General features: G+C 49.3%; 2 protein-coding genes across 2 annotated transcripts; both read left to right on the top strand.

Moving 5' to 3' along the window:
• The first annotated feature begins 1,667 nt into the window (after positions 1-1,667).
• LOC146036186 (heat shock 70 kDa protein-like) lies at positions 1,668-4,474 on the top strand. The gene has a single exon (XM_083160040.1). It carries the CDS (start codon positions 2,251-2,253, stop codon positions 4,180-4,182), a length of 1,932 nt encoding a protein of 643 aa, XP_083016166.1. The 5' UTR covers positions 1,668-2,250; the 3' UTR covers positions 4,183-4,474.
• Positions 4,475-17,091: 12,617 nt separating this feature from the next.
• Positions 17,092-19,737, top strand: LOC146036187 (heat shock 70 kDa protein-like). Its single transcript, XM_083160041.1, has one exon. The coding sequence runs from the start codon at positions 17,600-17,602 to the stop codon at positions 19,532-19,534; it is 1,935 nt and encodes a 644-aa protein (XP_083016167.1). The 5' UTR covers positions 17,092-17,599; the 3' UTR covers positions 19,535-19,737.
• Positions 19,738-23,858: the final 4,121 nt, after the last annotated feature.

Genomic DNA, 23,858 nt, shown 5'->3' on the forward strand with positions numbered 1-23,858 from the left:
CAACATGGACACCATATAAGTGTACTGTCCCCCCCCCCCCCCCCCCCCCCCCTTACTTCAGCTGCGGGGCCTTGCTGCATTTAGCACACTGTTATATTCTCACTTTATTCCCACTTCGATAGTAAATTATGCACCAATTCGGTCTAAAAAACATGTATCGACGTTTTGAGTGTGGACCATGCCCATGGAGTTGTCCATCTAGTCACTGTCAGACCAGACATTGTCGACCCAGAGACCAGGGATGGCCATTGATAACAAACCTTCGATGGCGGCTGCACCGATGGCCATCCCTACCAGAGACCTGGTACCCTTTTCCTCATCACCTCTATCAAACTGTCCTGAGAGTCTCCGTGAGATAGCCTGGTGTCTCCTGATGGCTCAGACAGTAACTCTGGACTAAGGACCTTATTCAGGCCCGGTCGCTTGTATACGAATTTGCATGTGAGCTCCATGTGTTTCATATGCACATGTGCTGGGTGTGTGCGTCCACGACAGATTGTTCACCAGGTGCACACACCCAACATTGCGGACAATAAGTGGGGGTCGGCAGGCTGGCGTACACCTCCATGGGAACACCAAGCGTTTCATGGGCGTTCCTATGAAACCTCTGGACGTTCCCATGGAAACCGCCCGGTGATGTGGGCGCCGGGCAGCTGACATCACCCGATGTCTGCTGTCTGCCCATTTCCTCCTGAATGTGCACGCATATCTGATAGTCACTTTTGATATGTGTGCACGCACATCTTTTGATGGTAGCCGACCATGAAAACATGTGGAAGTTTCCCCCTGGGCTGTAAATGGATGCATATGTAAAACAGGGATGGGGAAAATTTACTAAGATGGGAGTTCTAGTTCAGATAGGATGTTTCTATGGATGACCAATCAGATTCTCTCTATTATCTTCTAGAAGGTGCTAAATAAAGAAGTATAATCTGATTAGTTGCCCATAGCAACATCCAATCTGAAATAGAACTCCCATGTTAGTAAATATACCCCTATTTCAATCGCTATTCTGGCTTGCACAGCCGTACACATAAATTCACACAATAGAAATCAGATCTGATTAAACCCCATCATTCTAGCAGCCAGTGATGGGCTGTCATGGTCGTTCAGCATTGTCTCCCAGCCACCGATGGTATAACACCGATAGCTCCATTTTGCCCAGTACTATGCACCGTGGTGAAGACATCGATTACTCAACCGATTGTTTCTGTCCATGCGCTTGATATTATCAACAATCGATGGAAGAACAGTCGATGTTAACACTGACTAGAGCTACACCTGGCATTAAACAACATCGATAGCTCAATGCTAACATATAGTTAGGACCCTCGTTCAGCATCGACAGCCTGCCGCAAAAGGAGAGAGAGTTATATGCCATTAATAAGCTCATCGAACATGCTGCAACCCCCGAAACTGCTCTGCCGCCACTAACCCAGCTCAGTGATTGCCCGACAGCTCCCTCGCCTCGCTCGGCTCTGACAGAACATTCGCGATGTTTCTCCGGACAACTAGATCTCATAATCCGACATCAGGAGGGGGCGTGGCCTGTGGCACCCTAAGCGCTTCCTTTTCCTGCAATGTTCCAGAGAAGATGTCACACGCCACGCCCCCTCCTCCCGCGCTGATTGGTTACATCACTATGACATAAGGCGTCCGTGGAGAAACATCGGGAAACTTCCCTCAGACCGATGACAGCCGCCGCCGCTGATTGGTCTGAAATTCTAGCACGCTGGAATCCTCGCGAATGTTCTGAACTAATGCTGCGCGGTGATTGGCTGTTCAACGGAGAACACTCGGGAATGTTCGGGACAGTTGCTGAGCGACGCAAAGAGCATAGTGTGGACCGTGCTGTTATTGGCTGTGAGGGTGGTGACGTCCCAGCGCCTGTGCTGTATATATGTGGGTTGTGTGCCCGGGTAAAGCAGTATCATTATCACTGAACTACAGATCACCGGTTACAGCACCTGCCTGACTACAGCGCAGCCTGATATCACTGAGCAGTGAGCACCAGATCACCGGCTACATCATCTGCCTGACCTACAGCTACTACAGCGCAGCCCATTACCACTGAGCTTCAGATCACCGGTTACAGCACCTACCACCTGATCTACAGCTACTACAGCACAACCTGTTACCCTTAAGCAGAACATCACCGGCTACATCATCTGCCTGAGCCAGCAAAGGAACCACCCAGCCCGGCTACTGCACCACAAGTCGGACTCCCCTGATACTGACTAGCAGCATACAATGGCACCAAACGGGGCAGCTATTGGTATTGACCTGGGCACCACCTACTCCTGTGTGGCCATTTTCCAGCATGGCAAGGTGGAGATCATTGCTAATGACCAGGGAAATCGCACCACCCCCAGCTATGTGGCCTTCACTGACACCGAGAGACTGATCGGGGATGCTGCCAAGAACCAGGTGGCGCTCAACCCCCAGAACACAGTGTTTGATGCCAAGCGGCTGATTGGGAGGAAGTTCACTGATGCTGTGGTGCAGTCTGACATGAAGCACTGGCCCTTCCAGGTGGTGAGTGATGGGGGAAAGCCCAAGGTGAAAGTGGAATATAAAGGAGAGAAGACATTCTCCCCTGAGGAGATCTCCTCTATGGTGCTGCTGAAGATGAAGGAGACCGCTGAGGCGTACCTGGGCCATCCTGTTACCAATGCCGTCATCACCGTGCCAGCTTACTTCAATGACTCTCAGCGACAGGCCACCAAGGATGCTGGTGTAATTGCTGGACTCAATGTACTGAGAATCATAAATGAGCCCACAGCAGCTGCCATTGCATATGGCCTGGACAAGGGAGCACGTGGGGAGCGTAACGTCCTCATCTTTGACCTGGGAGGGGGCACCTTCGATGTCTCCATCCTCACCATCGATGATGGAATCTTTGAAGTTAAAGCTACTGCGGGTGACACTCATCTGGGCGGTGAGGACTTTGATAACCGTATGGTTAATCACTTTGTGGATGAATTCAAACGCAAGCATAAAAAGGACATGAGCCAAAATAAAAGGGCCCTGAGGAGGCTGAGGACAGCCTGCGAGAGAGCTAAGCGTACCCTGTCCTCTAGCACCCAGGCAAGCATTGAGATTGACTCCCTATATGAGGGCATTGATTTCTACACCTCCATCACCAGAGCCCGCTTTGAGGAACTCTGCTCTGACCTCTTCCGTGGTACACTGGAGCCTGTTGAGAAGGCCCTGAGAGACGCCAAGCTAGACAAATCACAAATCAATGAGATTGTCCTAGTGGGTGGTTCCACGCGCATCCCCAAGGTGCAAAAGCTGCTGCAGGACTTCTTCAATGGGCGAGAACTGAACAAGAGCATTAATCCAGATGAAGCTGTGGCCTATGGTGCAGCTGTCCAGGCTGCTATCCTAATGGGAGACAAGTCAGAGAATGTGCAGGACCTGCTCCTGTTAGATGTGGCTCCTCTCTCCCTGGGCTTGGAGACAGCCGGAGGGGTTATGACTGTCCTCATCAAACGTAACACAACCATCCCTACCAAGCAGACTCAGATTTTTACTACCTACTCTGACAACCAGCCGGGTGTCCTCATTCAGGTGTATGAGGGTGAGCGAGCCATGACCAAAGACAACAACTTACTGGGTAAATTTGACCTGAGCGGAATCCCCCCTGCTCCCAGAGGTGTGCCCCAGATTGAGGTGACCTTTGACATAGATGCTAATGGCATACTCAATGTGTCCGCTGTGGACAAGAGCTCTGGCAAACAGAATAAGATCACCATTACTAATGACAAAGGTCGGCTGAGCAAAGAGGACATTGAGAAGATGGTGCAGGAGGCCGAGAGATACAAAGCTGACGATGATGCACAGAGAGAGAAAATTGCTGCCAAAAACTCACTGGAGTCTTATGCCTTCAACATGAAGACCACGGTGGAAGATGAAGCTCTGAAAGGGAAGATCAGTGAGGAGGAGAAGAGGATCATATCTGAGAAGTGTAAGGAGACCATTTCCTGGCTGGAGAACAACCAACTTGCTGACAAAGAGGAGTATGCCCACCAGCAGAAGGAACTGGAGAAGGTGTGCCAGCCCATTATAACCAAGCTGTACCAAGGAGGAATGCCAGGTGGTGGTATGCCCGGCTCCAGCTGTGGTGCACAGGCCAGACAAGGTAACAGCTCAGGGCCCACCATTGAGGAGGTAGATTAATACCTGGGACTTACAGTAAGGTGCAGCTCTGGACATGGACTTGCTGCAATGCTGTTTACCTGTGCTGGGTACTTACTGACTGATATCATCACACATGGACTGCAAAGCTCAATACCTGATAATTGGGTTTAACACCAGAAGTGTTTGCAAGTAAACATTAGAAATGTTATTTATTCTGTACAATTATATGTTTTAGTGTAATTGTTGGTGACCCTACTGCAAAATGAAATGTTTCTTACTGTACTTACTTACTTTTCATGTTTTTTCTATTTTAATAAAAAAAAACCTTAAATTGCTCTGTATTGTTTCAAATTAGTATTAATATTCTTATACTCTAAGTGATTTTTAGATTTAAGGAAATGTGAAATTTAGAGTCCTAAAGCACTGAAATGCCGAACCAGCATGGGCACAGAATAGGCATCTCTGTCATTCACGGTAAATAAAAATATAAGTATACCGGTACTTTCAGATTATTATTGGTGCTTTGATTAACCCTGAATGTTAGTGTGCACTACCAGTATTTTTATTAAATAGCCACTAGATGGCGTCTCCCACTAACAAATGTCAAGATTTTTATTTTGTGAAAGAGGACGCAAAAAATAGTAATAAATGTGTATATGGTAAAGCAATGATTAAATACATTATAATTAACAGGTATGAAATGTGCAAATAATGTCACATTGGATATACTGTAATGTGCAACCACACTGAGATGATGCAGATAACACAGGTATCATACATTCACATGTACTATGATAACTATAACACACTAGGTGATTCATCGCGCCCTACGGGCGCTCTTCACACCGTCGTAGGGGGCTACGCCCCATTAAAATGAGAGCACACTGTGATGCTAATGACACATTATGCCGCACACCTTGATGCCCATTACACACCATACTGTGATGGCAATTACCCAATGCTGCCCACACCGTAATGCCCATTACGCCCCATACCATGATGCCCATTACACCGCACAATGTGATGTCCACAGTGCCAGATATGCCCCCACAGTGCCAGATATTCCGTCACAGAGCCAAATACACATATGGCCCCACAGTGGCAGATATGCCCCCACAGTGGCAGATATTCCGCCACAGTGCCAGATACACATATGCCTCCACAGTGCCAGATATGCCCCCATAGTGCCAGAGACACATATGCCCCCACAGTGCCAGAAACACATATGCCCCCACAGTGCCAGAGACACATATGCCCCCACAGTGCCAGACACATATGCCCCCACAGTGCCAGATATGCCCCCACAGTGGCAGACACATATTCCCCCACAGTGCCAGATATTCCCCCACAGTGCCAGAGACACATATGCCCCCACAGTGCCAGACACATATGCCCCCACAGTGCCAGATATGCCCCCACAGTGGCAGACACATATTCCCCCACAGTGCCAGATATTCCCCCACAGTGCCAGAGACACATATGCCCCCACAGTGCCAGACACATATGCCCCCACAGTGCCAGATATGCCCCCACAGTGCCAGATATGCCCCCACAGTGGCAGATATTGCTGGGGGGAGGGGGGGAGATATGCCCCCACAGTGATAGATATTGCTGGGGGGAGCGTGGAGTGCCAGATATGCTCCCACAGTGGCAGATATTGCTGGGGGGAGGGGGGGAGATATGCCCCCACAGTGCTAGATATTGCTGGGGGGGAGGGGGGGGAGAACGCTTACCCAGTCCCTGTCTGCGGCCCGCGCTGGACCTCCTCCAGCCCTCCTGCGCTGGCCGCGGCTTCCAGAACACGGACGCGGCTACAGGAAAATGGCCGCCGGCCTCCTGCACTGAGTAAATGTCCTTAGTGCAGGGGGCCGGCGGCCATTTTCCTATAGCCGCGGCCGTGTTCTGCTTCTGGAAGCCGCGGCCAGCGCAGGAGGTCCAGTGCGGGCCGCAGACAGGGACTGGGTAAGCGTGCCGGGGGGCATATGGCACCCTGCCCGCCTGGAGTAGGCGCTGCCGGAGTGTGCGCTGCCCGCGCCTGCCCAGCCCCCGTGCCAGACACGCCCCCCCCGGCCTGCTCCCGTTGGCTAATTGGTCTGACGCACTTCTTTCCATGACGTCGTGCTGTATGGCTATTTGGCTACATGTGTCAGCTGGGAGGGGGTGTGTGACCCCGCCCAGCGTTACGGACACAGTGTCCGGATGATTGACCCATGTAGCCAAATATATAAGAGATTAGTTACATGCCAGTAAAAATGATGGCTGAAGCTGTGGACACACGGTGCAATTCGTACCATGCTATGCAGCATCCTATCCGGATTTGATCACTATGCTTGGCCTAGGGATGGCATCCAGCCATCGATGGTCATAAACTATGTGATGGATAACCGTTGTTAGTTTTAGCTATCAATGGTCTTCCATTGTCTTTGACTGAATGGTCTGTGGGCTGATCAGATCGTCGGGGCAGGGCTATGCTACGTGTTCCGACACCTTGGTGGGAAATAATCGGTTCTCCTGTGCCATCGATGTAGGGAAACCATCTGGCTCTCTTACATCGATGGCAAAAGTATTCCGCACCGGCCATAAACCATCAATGATTTCAAATCGTCGATGACCATCTCTAGTATGGCCCCATGGCATTGGAATCGAATGTAGAAATAGACTGTGCAGCACAATCTATTTCTATTATCTCAGAACGAGGGCCATGATGCTCAATGCAGCATGGCCCCCGCTCCCCTAGCCGTCCCTCCCTCCCTGTTAGCTGATGCTGGAACCCTGCAGGGTCCCAGTGGCCGCCGATGTTGGCCCATGTTTTCACAGTTTAGTTCCTATCTGCTTCTACCTCCAATCTCTCTCTTCACAGCTCCCTCTGTCCATAGCCTGGAAGTTTGAAATAAAGATGGTCATCGAGAAGCCAAAATCATTAATGGTTTATGGCCGATGTCTAATACTTTTGCCATCGATGGGGGAGAACGAAATGTATACCTCACAACTAACAGTCACGGGAAGTGGGACATGTGCGCCTTAAATTAGGGGGCGTGACCTAACAGGGGGTGTGGCATTTCACGAGGCCATGCCCCCAGCCCCTCTGGCTGCAGGAATAGACGCTGTGCGCATGCTCAGCAAATGACAGAGGGGACACCCAACTGCCCCCCCACTGCAGGACACAGACAGCCCTGGGCCTGGCACGGAACATCACCAAAAACCGGGACGTTTCCACGATATGCGGGACAGTTGGGAGGTATGCAAATGGGGTACTTGTGTAGTTTCACGTCGCCAGTAAATCGCATGCGATATCACATGCGATTTGATGTGCGATGTGATTTATTACCTGTTCATACCCCCACTATCCACTACGGCATGGAGTTGACTTTATTTAGTGTGGCGAGCGTAGCGAGCCACCGACTCCGAAGTGTGGCGAGCGGACACGGATTACTTGACATGTATTCCACGGCCCCTCGCCACGCTTCGGGCTCAGTGAATACATGTCAAGTAATCCGTGTCCGCTCGACACGCTTCAGGCTCGCCACACTATATAACATCAGCTCCATGCCGTAGTGGATAGTGGGGGTATGAACAGGTAATAAAGCGCATCGGACATCAAATCGCATGCATATCACATGAGATTTACTGGTGCCGTGAAACTACACAAGTACCACAAATGGTTTCCTTCCATCGATGGCACAGCAAAACCGATATTTTGCTTTTTTTTTTTTTTATGCCGGGACAGAGAGCATAGCTCTGCCCCTGACACCCATGAAGCCCAGTCCCTGTGCTTTGATTGGCCCACAGACCAATCAGTCAAAAAAAATGGATGACCATCGTTATGTAAAAGCATCGATGGACATCCATAGCATAGTTTAACACTATTGATGGCCAGTAGTACTATTGCCATCGATGGCAACCAACAATGGCAACGGCATGTTCCATCGACTCGAGTGGTCATTGGCGGTACTTTACCTCAAAAAGGTGAGGAGGATTTAGGCCATTATATATAGTGATTAAGTCGCAGACTATAGGTTCTGTTTTCAATATATAAAATAACCGTGCTGTGTACATACTGTGCATCAGGACAGTATAGGATACATGCTGTCACTCCATTACCAGGGATTAGTACTGACTGCCGCTCCATGTTACTGCCCTGCACTGTGCACCAGGTCACTCAGAGTGGGGCTCATTTGCTAGCAGCGTAAGTGTAATGGGATATGGTCGTTTTATCGAATGACATTAGGTCGAATGTCATTTGGTCGACCCCACTAGGTCGAATGTGTAAAAAGGTCGACATGGGTTTATGTCGAACTTCCGACTATGTCGACTGCCATTAGGTCGACTGGGGTTAGGTCGAATTGCTCTTTTTGGGTTTTTTTTGGTGCCGACATGTGCCGACAGGCGGTGGTTCATGCCCTACCATCCACTAGGGCGTGGAGGAGGTTATTAAAGCTGTGGCGAGCGAAGCGAGGGTCCGATTCACTATGTCAACAGTGTCCATGTCGACACTGTTGACATTTCGGCCAAAAAAAACCCAAAAAGAGCAATTCGACCTAACCCCAGTCGACCTAATGGCAGTCGACATAGTCGGAAGTTCGACATAAACCCATGTCGACCTTTTTACACATTCGACCTAGTGGGGTCGACCAAATGACATTCGACCTAATGTCATTCGATAAAACGAACCGTATCCAAGTGTAATATATCCATAGAAATCCGCAGCACACATTCAGTTATCTGCTGTCACTGCAGGACATAGGGCCCGATTCAGGCCTAGAAATCCCAGCACCAGAAACCCTGCCGCACTCAGAGGCGCTGTCACAGCAGATCAGGAGAAATCCTGGATGGAACCGGATGTTTTCTACATTCATTTTAATTAAAATACATTAAATCAGGCATGTCAAAAGTCCGGCCCGGGGGCCAATTGCGGCCCGTGATGTCACTTCAAGCAGCTCGCAGCCTCCAGCGGGTGGCTGGAGGCTGACGTGGGAAGTACAGCACAGGACTCTAGAGGTGTGAATGGGGGCAGGCTGGGGGACATACAGTGAAGGAGGGGCATGCTGGGGGACATACAGTGAAGGAGGGGCATGCTGGGGGACATACAGTGAAGGAGGGGCATGCTGGGGGACATAGAGTGAAGGGAGGTCAGGCGGGGAATATACAGTGAATGGGCACGCTGGTGGACATACAGTGAGTGGGGGCAGGCTGGTGGACATACAATGAGTGGGGGCACGCTGGGGGACATACAGTGAATGGGGGAATGCTGGAGGACATACAGTGAATGGGGGAACGCTGGGGGACATACAGTGAATGGGGGAAGAGTGGGGGATCATTCTGATGTGATTAATGGTTCAAAGAATGTCAGGCTGAATGGGCGGCCCCCACACATTTTCACGTCACCATATCTGGCCCTCTTTGCAAAATCAACATGTGGAGAGAAAGCACATCAAATATAGCGTCAGCTAAAATGAGGCTTTGGTACAGGATATACTTAAAAGTCCAAGAGAACTTTAGCTGTAGCTTGAATCTGAGAATGAGGCTCGGAGTCAGATATATAACTTGTATTTATGGCAGAGTCCTTTCTAAAGACTAAAAAGTGTTATTGTCTCTTATTGGAATTATATGGATCCGGATATCCACACTATAATAGACATGAATAATAGCCTTGACAAAGACCATAATTGGTATAAACTAGTTGGTGAGCAGCTGGAGGATATTGCTCATGGGGCCTTATTCTGATCTGAGCTCAGTACAAATTTGTTCTTAAAATGGGCAAAACCATGTGCACTACAGGTGGGGCAGATGTAACATGTATAGAGAGAGTAAGGTTTGTGTGAGTTATTTTGTTTCTGTGTAGGGTAAATACTGGCTGCATTATTTTTACACTGCAATTTAGATTTCAGTTTCAACACACCCCACCCAAATTTAATTCTCTTTGCACAGGTTACATCTGCCCCACCTGCAGTGCACATGGTTTTGCCCATTTTAAGAACAAATTCGTACTGAGCTCAGATCAGAATAAGGCCCATGGAGAGAAGGAGAAAGACCAGACTCCAAACAGACCAGAGTCCCCTGTATTATCACACAGTATCCAGCTAAGAACTTTTGGACCTGTGTGCCCGCCAAACGCTGCAAGCGCAGGCAGCAGAGGCGGAGGAGTGTGCCGGCACTTTACATCAAAGCCGGACACTCTTTAAACGGACCCGGGACGGGGAACTACGCAAGGGAAATAAACCGCAGTGGCAGTGCGGCCCTCCATTCCGTGTTATACCAGACACCGGGGATCCCCTTTGGGGAAGAGTAAGGACTTAGGACCCAAGTGGCAGTACGGTTCCTTTGTCCTGAAAGTACCCATCCAGATACACTACACAGTAAAGATCTGCAGGTGAGCGCAGAAGGAGGAAGGAATAACCGTAGTGGCAGTGCGGCTTCCAGAACCCAAAGCGCAATACCGTGAGTCCGGGTGGAGCTGAGATCTGGGGAATCCATAAGGACTAGAGAGGTAACCGTAGTGGCAGAACGGCCTCCCAGCCCTGAAACACCCCATGCACCCAGATAGGTGTACCCACCATAAGGACCTATAGTGCAGTCTGGAGTAGGGAAGCCAATCCCATGGCATTTTTTCAATCCCGGGATTCGGGATTGAAAAATGCTCAATCCCGGGATTCCCGGGATCCCGGGATTGGCTTCCTTAAAAAAAAATGCCCCACATGTTTACCTGGTTGCCGGGTGGGGTCGCCGGAAGGGTGGGCGGGGAGCCGGGAGGGGCCTCAGGGAGCAAGGAGCCGGGTGGGTAGGCAGGAGCAGGCAGGAAGCCGGGTGGGGGAGAGACGAGATAGTTGTCCGTGATCCGGGTGGGTAGGCGGGGTCTCCGGGAGCCAGCCATCAGCACGTCTTGGCTGTCTGTGCGGCCTGCGCAGTCTAATCCCGAAATCCCGGGATTGGATACACCAATCCCGGGATTGAAATCTCGGTGTTTTGGGGTCCAAATCCCGGGATCCAGCAGATCCCGATCCCGGGATTGGCCACCCTAGTCTGGAGCATACAGGGATACTTGCGTCTCCAAGAATCTGGTGAGCTACCTTTAAATTGTTTTCTCTCCTATGCAAAGAAGAGAGTGAATCCTTTTTTTATATACTTTTAGACTGTTTTTTGTGTGATTTTTTAAGGAAATTTTCTTCCTTTTATGTGACTTTTTATTTAATAAAGCATTCAGTACTTTTTTTACCTTGAAACTACGGAGTGGACTGCTTCTCTTTGGGATTTCCAGTAAATTTATTCATATTGTCCAGCGCTGCAGAACGGTTCCCATTCCACTTGCTAACATGAATAATAGCCAGATGGTATAGATATATAAGTATAGTCCCCACAGACCTCCCGCTGTATGAAAAAATGGTTTCTCGGCAATAGTATGGCATAGACCAGGGCTGGGCAACACCGGCCCTCCAGATGTTACACTACACATCCCAGGATGCTTTGCATTAGTTTTGCTATGTGGCCATGCTGAAACTGATGCAAGGTATGCTGGGATGTGTAGTTCATTAACATCTGGAGGGCCGGTGTTGCCCAGCCCTGGCATAGACCTTAAGGATATTGTCGCTGCTTGGGAATCACCTCCACCTTTCTCCCACTGTTATTATAGTTGTTCAGTGCTGCTGGTGCTTTCAGGCTATGGTCCAATGTGCTGTACCAAACCTGGGGTCTGGGCAGGTGGTATCCAAGGGTTGCAAACCTTTCAGAATGCTGGTCTTCTCCCTCGACGAACCCACCCCCCACCCCTTCCCATCGGCGGGGGTCTGTGCGACCAAATGACGCAAATGACTGTAGCTCCCCCGCCGTGCAATGCCTGAAATACCGGCATTGCATGATGTGGCATGTCCACAAGGACCATTGTAGCTCTGCCTGCATCCTGCTCCTTTCTTATCGCTTCAGGGGCCCCTTCCCACTGTCTAAAGGAACGCCCCTTAGCGCTGTACTCACTGGCTCAATAACATGTTTCTCCGCCTGCCTAAAGGAACTGAGGGAGCCTTCAGGTCCTTACAGCCTTCAGCTTCCTTTATTAGCACAGTGACTTTCTGACCTTCCTCTGTGCATCCTCCAACCAGGTCACCAGAGCAACTACGAGACCAAGGGGCTCATTATCATATTTACAGCCAGAAATGTAGTATCCCCCCGAATGTATCATGGAGGGACCGCAGCAAGAATCTCCAATCCCTGCTGCTAGACCATTGTAGCATATGGGCTACAGACCTCACTGCTGGCTTGGGTCAGTGCTAACTGCGCATGTGCAGACACCCTGGCACCAGTGAAGCAGATCGCAGGTACGGGTCCCCTTTGGCGCCCTTGTCCCTGCAGGGACATACATCCCAGCAATAGGATCACATATTGCAATGCGATCCTGGGCGGTAGATCCTGCCCATATTGCATTGCATATACAATCCTATAAAAATGGGCCACCAAGATTAAGATGTGCATTGTCAAACAGGTGTACAGCTGTACCTGTTAAAGTGACCACTTTAATGTGTATGTATGTATATGTATATGTATGTATATACAGTATTCTTCTTTTTGGTATTGGGTAAATTAGTGGACTTGTGTTAAGTTACAGAGGGGCAGATTTATTAAGCTCGGTGAAGTGATAAAGTTTCTGTTCTTTACCACCGGCCAATCAGATCCTACCTGTGAAGTTACAGGCTTGGTTCGAAACATTACAGGTAGGAGCTGATTGGCCGGTGATAAAGAACAGACACTTTATCACTTCACCGAGCTTAATAAGGGGCACATTTATCATGATCACATTTACAATGCGATCTGGGCGGTATATTACTGTAAAATGCGATCATTTCGCCCCCATGTATCATCTGGCAGGGCGCAGGGACAGGGCTCCGAAAGGAGCCCCTCCCTGCGAAGCCCTGACCCGGAAGCCGGGGGGTCTGCGCATGCGCGGTTATGCGCTGACCCCCCTGCGACCCCGCTGACCACACTGCCCGAGCGGCAGTGCGATATGTAGCCATAGGCTACAACGGGCTATCGCCACATTAGAATGGCGATAGCCCATGGCTGCGATGTTGATACATCGGGCAGCTTTGCATCCCCCGTAGAAACCTATGGGGGATATGGCCGGCGGCGGAGATCCCTGCTGCGGTCCCCTTTAATACAGTTAGGTGATACATGGAGACCATATAAGTGTACAGCGTCCCCCCTTATTTCAGGCAGTAGGCCTTGATGCGTTTAGCACACTGTTATATTCTCACCCTACGCCCACTTGGATAGTAAATTATGCACCAAGTCGGTCTAAAAAACATGTATCGACGTTTTTAGTGTGGACCATGCTCATGTCGACCTTAAGCTTGTGTCGACCTTCTGTCATTGTCGATCTAAGGTATGTCACCCATTCTTAGGTGTCCACCAAGAGTGGTCCATCTAGTCACTGTCAGTGTAGACATTGTCGACCCAGAGACGGCCATCGATGGCAACTGCACCGATGGCCATCCCTACCAGAGACCAGGTGCCCTTTTCCTCATCACCTCTATGGAACTGTCCTGAGAGTCTCCGTGAGATAGCCTGGTATCTTCTGATGGCTCAGACAGTAACTCTGGACTAAGGACCTTATTCAGGCCCGTTCACTTGCATGGGAATTTGCATGTGAGCTCGATGTGTTTCAAATGCACATGTGCCGGGTGTGTGCCTCCACGACAGATTGTTCACCAGGTGCATGTGTGGCACCCCGCAGCGGGTCCCACTGCCCAGAGCATGTGACTTTGACACCACCACAGAGAGGGGGTGGATGTCCCTTGCTGTCACTGCGGGCATCATAAGACGGGAGGCGGGACCACCCCTGTTGATGGACAGCGGGGAGGCCAGCGAGGATTGGTGGGCAGGACAGCGGGAGAGGAGTGAAGCGCGGGGAAGAGAGTGACGAGGAGAGCAAAGAGAGGACGGCGTGGACGAAGAGGCGCAGGGGAGAGACTGCGCCAGGAGCCGGAGAATGGGACACCCGCCGTGAAGAGATGCCTGTCAAGGACCAGGCGGTGATTGACAGCGTGACACAGCAGGACGCCCAGCATATCAAAGGGAGACTAGGGCCATGCTGCGGCGCCACACTGGTGCACCCCTGGCAGAGACCCAGCGCCTAACAGCCAGCCGACCGGACAGCGCAGAGGAGAGTCGTGACAGGCGGGAGCCTGCAGCGAGATCCCAGGTACCCACTTACCCGCCACCTCCGGCATACTTGCAGATAGACCACCCCTTGCACCAGAGACCCCACACAGAGGTGACCCCAGCATACCAGTGCCCAGTAAGAGAGGAGGTACAATACATCGTGCACACAACCCCAGTACTTTTCCAGAAGTAGGGAATCCTTGGCCCTATTAGGAGAGGGCATCTAATCCCCAACACCATTTCTTCTGGGGGCCCCACGGACAGTATCTCCCCCCCCAGGATGAAACCCTACCCTACGAAACCCCACCTCAGGGTCAGAGTTCTTCCCCAAAAAGGGAATCTGTGCTATCACCCCAAATCAGGGGAGTCTGCCTCCTTCTGTTTTAACAAAGCCATGTGGGAACTGACTTTGCTGTCACTTAGTCCAGGATGGACCAAGAGTGATTGTCCCTACCTCCCCAGAAAGAGGGGACCCTCAAGGCAAATCTCCCCACCCAACAGGTCCAGGCTATTTATCCATAGGAAGGCCTGCCCGACTTGTGACCCAGGCTAGTTATCACTAGGAAGGCCTGACTGACTTGTGACCCAGGCTAGTTATCCCTAGGAAGGCCTGACTGACTTGTGACCCAGGCTAGTTATCCGTCGGAAGGCCTGACTGACGTGTGATCCCTGGCTATTGATCCGTAGCAAGGCCGGATTGTCCAGTAGAGACACCACCCCCGGGAAGTTGTTAGGGTCATTCCTGTGCACAGGCCGAGTCCTAGACTCGGGTTCAGGACAGTAATCGGGTACCAGACCCGTTAGGTCACACATTGTTAGGCGCTGTAACATTGTGGTTATTAGAATAAGTAAAGTGTATTTGGTACGTTAAGATAACGTTCTTGTGGGTTAACCTTGTATACAGTAAGTTGTCTTCCCAGGATGTGGGGGGTGTCTACTCAGGTTCTGATTATGTTAAATTGCACTAGATAGGCAGCATTGTTATGTAAATTCTGTCATAGTAAGTGAGTGACTTTGATTACGCTGCATTGTGCCGTTAACCTTGTGTTTATCGTAAATTGATTTGTCTACCGCTGTGACCTACCCTCTTGTTAGAGAGCAGGTAATAAAAGTTAACCCTTTTAAACATCTGCTTCCTCAAATCTGAATCTCACCTACTGTCGCCTTTTCGATACCCCGGATTAAAGATCCGAACCTACCGTGTACACCACACACGCACCAAACATTGCAGACGGTGGGTGGTGGTCGGCGGGCCAGGGTACTCGTCCATGGGAACACCCAGCGTCTCATGGGCGTTCCTATGAAACTGCTGGGCGTTCCCATGGAAACCGTCCAGTGATGTTGGTGCCGGGCAGCTGACATCGGGTGATGTCAGCTGCCCGCCTATTTCCTCTCGAACGTGCACGCATATCTGAGTGACCTGAGAGTCGCCGACCATCGAAAGATGTGGACGTTTCCCCCATGCCTGTAAATGGATGCTAATTTAAAACAGGGATGGGGAACCTTCGGCCCTCCAGCTGTTGAACTACACATTCCAGCATGCCCTTCAATAGATTTAGTATGGCTGAATAGCAAAACTGTAGCAGTGCATGCTGGGATATGCAGTTCAACAACAGCTGGAGGGCCAAAGGTTCCCCATCCCTGATGTAAAAAAATCCATTTGCAGGCCGTGCGAATGAGGGGGCGGCGCATCTCCATTCACAGGGCGGCGTCTGGTGGAGTCAATCAGAATAAGGTCCTAGGACACCGAGGCAATGCAATACAAGGCTGCAATTGTTGGCTCTGACAAGGCCCCAAACTACTGCAACGCACCTCCACCCCCATTACCTTCAACAAACGTTCACTAACTCTCATTTTGCATCCAAATTCACACTATGGGGGAAATTTACTAAGATGGGAGTTCTATTTCATATACAATGCTGCTATAGGCAACCAATCAGATACTCTCTGTTATCTTATAGAAGGTGCTAAATAAATAAGTATAATCTGATTAGTTGCCCATAGCAACATCCCATGTTAGTAAATATACCCCTATTTCAATCGCTATTCTGGCTTGCACAGCCGTACACATACACAGTCATTGTAATTCGATAATCGAATGGAATGCCAATTCACACAATAGAAATCAGATCTGGTTAAACCCCATCATTCTAGCAGCCAGTGATGGGCTGTCATGGTAGTTCAGCATCGTCTCCCAGCCACCGATGGTATAACACCGATAGCTCCATTTTGCCCAGTACTATGCACCGTGGTGAAGACATCGATTACTCAACCGATTGTTTCTGTCCATGCGCTTGATAGTATCAACAATCGATGGAAGAACAGTCGATGGTTAACACTAGAGCTACACCTTGCATTAAACAACATCGATAGCACAATGCTAACATATAGTTAGGACCCTCGTTCAGCATCGACAGCCTGCCGCAAAAGAAGAGAGAATTATATGCCATTAATAAGGTCATCTAACATGCTGCAACCCCCGAAACTGCTCTGCCGCCACTAACCCAGCTCAGTGATTGCCCGACAGCTCCCTCGCCTCGCTCGGCTCTGACAGAACATTCGCGATGTTTCTCCGGACAACTAGATCTCACAATCCAACAGCAGGAGGGGGCGTGGCCTGTGGCACCCTAAGAGCTTCCTTTTCCTGCAATGTTCCAGAGAAGATGTCACACGCCACGCCCCCTCCTCCCGCGCTGATTGGTGATTGGTTACATCATTATGACATAAAGCGTCCGTGGAGAAACATCGGGAAACTTCCCTCAGACCGATGACAGCCGCCGCCGCTGATTGGTCTGAAATTCTAGCACGCTGGAATCCTCGCGAATGTTCTGAGCTAATGCTGCGCGGTGATTGGCTGTTCAACGGTGAACACTCGGGAATGTTCGGGACAGTTGCTGAGCGACGCAAAGAGCATAGTGAGGACCGTGCTGTTATTGGCTGTGAGGGTGGTGACGTCCCAGCGCCTGTGCTGTATATATGTGGGTTGTGTGCCCGGGTAAAGCAGTATCACTGAACTACAGATCACCGGTTACAGCACCTGCCTGACCTACAGCGCAGCCTGATATCACTGAGCACCAGATCACCGGCTACATCATCTGCCTGACCTACAGCTACTACAGCGCAGCCCATTACCACAGAGCTTCAGATCACCGGTTACAGCACCTACCACCTGACCTACACCTACTACAGCACAACCTGTTACCCTTGAGCAGAACATCACCGGCTACATCATCTGCCTGAGCCAGCAAAGGAACCACCCAGCCCGGCTACTGCACCACAAGACTCCCCTGATACTGACTAGCAGCATACAATGGCACCAAACGGGGCAGCTATTGGTATTGACCTGGGCACCACCTACTCCTGTGTGGCCATTTTCCAGCATGGCAAGGTGGAGATCATTGCTAATGACCAGGGAAACCGCACCACCCCCAGCTATGTGGCCTTCACTGACACCGAGAGACTGATCGGGGATGCTGCCAAGAACCAGGTGGCGCTCAACCCCCAGAACACAGTGTTTGATGCCAAGCGGCTGATTGGGAGGAAGTTCACTGATGCTGTGGTGCAGTCTGACATGAAGCACTGGCCCTTCCAGGTGGTGAGTGATGGGGGAAAGCCCAAGGTGAAAGTGGAATATAAAGGAGAGGAGAAGACTTTCTCTCCTGAGGAGATCTCCTCTATGGTGCTGCTGAAGATGAAGGAAACCGCTGAGGCGTACCTGGGCCATCCTGTTACCAATGCCGTCATCACCGTGCCAGCTTACTTCAATGACTCTCAGCGACAGGCCACCAAGGATGCTGGTGTAATTGCTGGACTCAATGTACTGAGAATCATAAATGAGCCCACAGCAGCTGCCATTGCATATGGCCTGGACAAGGAAGCACGTGGGGAGCGTAACGTCCTCATCTTTGACCTGGGAGGGGGCACCTTCGATGTCTCCATCCTCACCATCGATGATGGAATCTTTGAAGTTAAAGCTACTGCGGGTGACACTCATCTGGGCGGTGAGGACTTTGATAACCGTATGGTTAATCACTTTGTGGATGAATTCAAACGCAAGCATAAAAAGGACATGAGCCAAAATAAAAGGTCCCTGAGGAGGCTGAGGACAGCCTGCGAGAGAGCTAAGCGTACCCTGTCCTCTAGCACCCAGGCAAGCATTGAGATTGACTCCCTATATGAGGGCATTGATTTCTACACCTCCATCACCAGAGCCCGCTTTGAGGAACTCTGCTCTGACCTCTTCCGTGGTACACTGGAGCCTGTTGAGAAGGCCCTGAGAGACGCCAAGCTAGACAAATCACAAATCAATGAGATTGTCCTAGTGGGTGGTTCCACGCGCATCCCCAAGGTGCAAAAGCTGCTGCAGGACTTCTTCAATGGGCGAGAACTGAACAAGAGCATTAATCCAGATGAAGCTGTGGCCTATGGTGCAGCTGTCCAGGCTGCTATCCTAATGGGAGACAAGTCTGAGAATGTGCAGGACCTGCTCCTGTTAGATGTGGCTCCTCTCTCCCTGGGCTTGGAGACAGCCGGAGGGGTCATGACTGTCCTCATCAAACGTAACACAACCATCCCTACCAAGCAGACTCAGACTTTCACCACCTACTCTGACAACCAGCCGGGTGTCCTCATTCAGGTGTATGAGGGTGAGCGAGCCATGACCAAAGACAACAACTTACTGGGTAAATTTGACCTGAGCGGAATCCCCCCTGCTCCCAGAGGTGTGCCCCAGATTGAGGTGACCTTTGACATAGATGCTAATGGCATACTCAATGTGTCTGCTGTGGACAAGAGCTCTGGCAAACAGAATAAGATCACAATTACTAATGACAAAGGTCGGCTGAGCAAAGAGGACATTGAGAAGATGGTGCAGGAGGCCGAGAGATACAAAGCTGACGATGATGCACAGAGAGAGAAAATTGCTGCCAAAAACTCACTGGAGTCTTATGCCTTCAACATGAAGACCACGGTGGAAGATGAAGCTCTGAAAGGGAAGATCAGAGAGGAGGAGAAGAGGATCATATCTGAGAAGTGTAAGGAGACCATTTCCTGGCTGGAGAACAACCAACTTGCTGAGAAAGAGGAGTATGCCCACCAGCAGAAGGAGCTGGAGAAGGTGTGCCAGCCTATTATAACCAAGCTGTACCAAGGAGGAATGCCAGGTGGTGGTATGCCCGGCTCCAGCTGTGGTGCACAGGCCAGACAAGGTAGCAGCTCAGGGCCCACCATTGAGGAGGTAGATTAATACCTGGGACTTACAGTAAGGTGCAGCTCTGATGGACATGGACTTGCTGCAATGCTGTTTACCTGTGCTGGGTACCTACTGACTGATATCATCACACATGGACTGCAAAGCTCAATACCTGATAATTGGGTTTAACACCAGAAGTGTTATTTATTCTGTACAGTTTCTTGTAGTGTGATTGTTGGTAACACTACTGCAATATGAAATGTTTCTTACTGTATTTTTCTATTTTAATAAAAAAAAACTTAAATTGCTCTGTATTATTCCAAATTAGTATTAATATTCTTTTACTCTTTACGTGATTTTTAGATTTAATAAAATGTAGTAATCATGTAATGTAGAGTCCTAAAGCACTGAAATGCCGAAACAGCATGGGCACAGAATAGTATAAATTAGGCATCTCTGTCATTCATGGTAAATATGAGTATACTTTCAGATTATTGGTTCTATGATTAACCCAGGATGTTCCAGAGCGTGCACTGCCAATATTTTTATCAAAAAGCCACTAGATGGCGACTTCCACTAACATATGTCAAGATTTTTATTTTGCGAAAGAGGGCACAAAAAATAGTAATAAATGGTAAAACAATGAGTAAATACATTATAATTAACAGGTATAAATGTCTAATTGGATATACAGTAATGTGCAACCACACTGAGATGGTGCAGATAACACAGATATCATACAATCACATGTACTATGATAAGTATAACACATTAGTTAAATGCCGGAAAAAATGACGGCTAAAACTGTGGACACACGGTGCAATTTGTACCATGCTATGCAGCATCCGATCCGGATTAAATTACGATGCCTGGTCTAGGGATGGCATCGATGGTGACACTGCAAATAGCTACTCAGGTTGATGAGAGACTTAGCCGAAGCCACAGTGCTGAGGGGGAAGGGACAGGAAGGCCTCATAGGATGGACAGCAGAGGTTGCACATGGATACAGTCAGTCCCTGCTCCCCCAGCTCACAACCCATCACTGGGGGGGCCCCGGGCTAAGCCCATAACCTTCTTCAGGTCCTCACAGCCTTCAGCCTCCTTTATTAGCACAGTGACTTCCTGACCTTCCTCTGTGCATCCTCCAACCAGGTCACCAGAGCAAATACAAGACCAGGGCTGGGCAACATCGGCCCTCCAGATGTTAGTGAACTACACATCCCAGGATGTTTTGCATTTGTTTTGCTATGTGGCCATGCTGAAACTGATGCAAGGCATGCTGGGATGTGTAGTTCATCAACATCTGGAGGGCCGGTGTTGCCCAGCCCTGTACAAGACCAAGGGGCTCATCTATCATATTTACAGCCAGAAATGTAGTATCCCCCAGTGTATCATGGAGGGACCACAGCAGGAATTTCCAATCCCTGCTGCGATCCCTCCTACACCGCCACAGCCCCATAACCCATAGGTTTCTATGGGGGATGCAATGCTGCCGCATTATCAATATTGGCCAGCATCACAGCAGGTCCCCGGGCTACCGCCATTCTGAGATGGTGGTAGCATATGGCCTTACAGACCTCACTGCCGGCTTGTGTCAGTGCTAACTGCACATGTGCAGACCGCCTGGCACCAGTGAAGCAGATCGCAGGGACATACATCCCAGCAATAGGATCACATATTATAATATAATCCTGGGCGGTAGATCCAGCCCATATTGCATTGTATATGCAATCCTATAAAAATGGGCCACCAAGATTAAGATGTGCATCAGCGAACAGCTGTACCTGTTAAAGTGACCACTTTAATGTGTATGTATGTATATACAGTACAGTACATATATTTGCCTTGTATTAAACTTCTTCTTTTTGGTATTGGGTAAAACTTTGGGTAAATTAGTGAACTTGTGTTAAGTTCCAGAGGGGCAGATTTATTAAGCTCGGTGAAGTGATAATGTGGCTGGTACTTTATCACCGGCCAATCAGCTCCTAACTGTGAAGTTACAGGCTTGGTTTGAAAATAACAGGTAGGAGCTGATTGGCCAGTGATAAAGAACAGACATTTTATCACTTCACCGAGCTTACTAAATCTATCCCACAGTGTGACACGTTGTCCGGACTCCTGATGGTCATCCTGTGTGGTTCTCCTCATTTCTCTTCCCCACAGTGCAGTTTCTATATGACATGGGATTCTTGGTTTTGGTGGCTTTCCCTTTGGTATGCATAATAGCAGTTTGCCACCATTGCCTGGATGCTTCACTCATAATGTCACTGGCTAATATCATGCACACACCCCGGTTTTTATACTTTACCTGGATGACATCACTTGGCTCTGGCCTACATAAGGAGATCTGTCCCAGATACCACTGCTTGGTTATTACAAGTCGTCCATTACAACTCATGAGGCCAGATCCCCAATTGTAGCCCATGACTATGTTCCTTGGCTCTCCTTTGCATGTTCCACTGCAGTCTTGCCATATACCGACCAGTGGCTTTCCTTTAAAGTTCTCGTCTTCCAAAAGGTACCCAGATTCCAGATGGTGAAATCCAGTCCAAGGCCAGAATTGTACAAATACCTGCACCATGCGACCAGATGCATCTACTGCACCATGTATAGGGTGCTATTATTCTTAGTGGAAGTTGGAACCTGATCATTTAGTTGCTAGTTGGCTCCTACCTCCGCATATCTGCAGCAAGTGACACAAGAAAGCTGTCTTTCCTTACCTTCGGACAATGGGGGTTATTCTAGTTCATTCTTTCTGACAAAATCCTTCTTAGATGGACAAAACCATGTGCACTGCGGGTGGGGAAAATGTAAATTGTGCAGAGAGAATTAGATTTGGGTGGGGTTTTTCTTCAAAGTGAGATCTATATTGCAGTGTAAAATAAAGCAGTCAGTATTTTCCCTGCACAGAAACAAAATAACTCACCCAAATCTAATTCTATCTGCACATTTTACATCTGCCCCCCTGCAGTGCACATGGTTTTGTCCATCTAAGAAGGATTTTGTCAGAAAGAATGAACTAGAATAAACCCCAATGAGAGGAATGCATAAGATAAAGCTTGTTAGGGCATTGTAAAAGAACGTCTGCCATCCTAACCATGGTAGATATAAATGTGATACCCAGCCAGTGCTGGGAATGGCAGTGAAGTAAGAATTGTACACCAGGCCATCTCATCACAAACAGCAAGCAGTTTATTTACGTTTCGGACAGGGTTATCACAAAAATAACATTTAAGTCATTGTCCTTCTCCCTCCAGCACAACCTTCGTTTAGATTATATCATCTTACATCAGTTCAGCATTTCCTTTCACTTGTAGCATAAACAATGATGGGACAACACTATTTTACATACCAGTGCATTCTGGGAACCAGTAGTGAGGCAGCTGCAAACTGGGATTATTTTATTTTTGGTGCGTTCTCCCCCTATTCACTGGGGGCTCTCTGCAATCTATCTAACCGGGATATCTCATTGACACCTGCTGCTAGTGTACTCCTAAAGGTGGGGATTCACCTAGTTCCTATCAATGTTCTTGGCATACTGCTCCATAATTTTGCCTATTTGGCCATGGCCCCAGCACGAGCCCCAGCATGGGCACTCTCTGGGACACTCTCCAACTCCCTGTCCTTTGTCCTAAGACTTCCTGTCTACATACCTCCCAACTTTTCTTTTGAAGAAATAGGGACACTCGCCCGAAAAGGGGGCGTGGCGTATGCAAATGAGGGCGCGGCTTATGCTAATTAGCCGCGACCTCATTTTCATACGAGAATAGACGCTGTGCGCATGCGCACAGCGTCTATTCTACTACATTGGGGGGTCTCCCAACTGCCACCCCCCCGCAGCGGGACAATGCCTGCCGCGGGTGGGACGTCGGGACAGGACCCGAAAATCGGGACTGTCCCGACGGAATCGTGACAGTTGGGAGGTATGTGTCTATCACCCTGCATGTCCAAAAAAATTGGAACAGCTGGTTTGGACCAGAACTCCCCCATTCACTGATAAGGATCAAATGGCTTTTAAAACTTTTCAGTATCTTTAAACCTGCCTTTCCAGTATACTACATTATAAATCATAGTTGTGTCATTTTCCTGATTTGCAATGTATAGCTTTTCTTTATGTACTACAGTATGTCCTCCTTGGACTGGCAACACCTTCTCTATTGGCTGGACCCGCCTCCTTGCCAGCTAACTATGGGGCCTATTTATTTACTGCCCGTCCCTGCACTCTGCTTCACCCCGCCCAGGGTCTACCTATGTCTGGTTAGCGCTGACCCCCGTCCGACCAGGTTGACAGCTAAAAATGGTCAACATACCATAGATCGACATTGAAAGTTTTTCAGTTTTTGGTGTCTATGTCAACATGGACACCATATAAGTGTAC

The sequence above is a fragment of the Crinia signifera genome, chromosome 9 (assembly GCF_055691185.1).
Source record: "Crinia signifera chromosome 9, ASM5569118v1, whole genome shotgun sequence".
NCBI classification, from domain to species: domain Eukaryota; kingdom Metazoa; phylum Chordata; class Amphibia; order Anura; family Myobatrachidae; genus Crinia; species Crinia signifera.

Bases quoted from the DNA above. Each gene is read 5' to 3' on its own strand.
- LOC146036186 (XM_083160040.1), top strand. From the start codon at position 2,251: ATGGCACCAAACGGGGCAGCTATTGGTATTGACCTGGGCACCACCTAC.
- LOC146036187 (XM_083160041.1), top strand. From the start codon at position 17,600: ATGGCACCAAACGGGGCAGCTATTGGTATTGACCTGGGCACCACCTAC.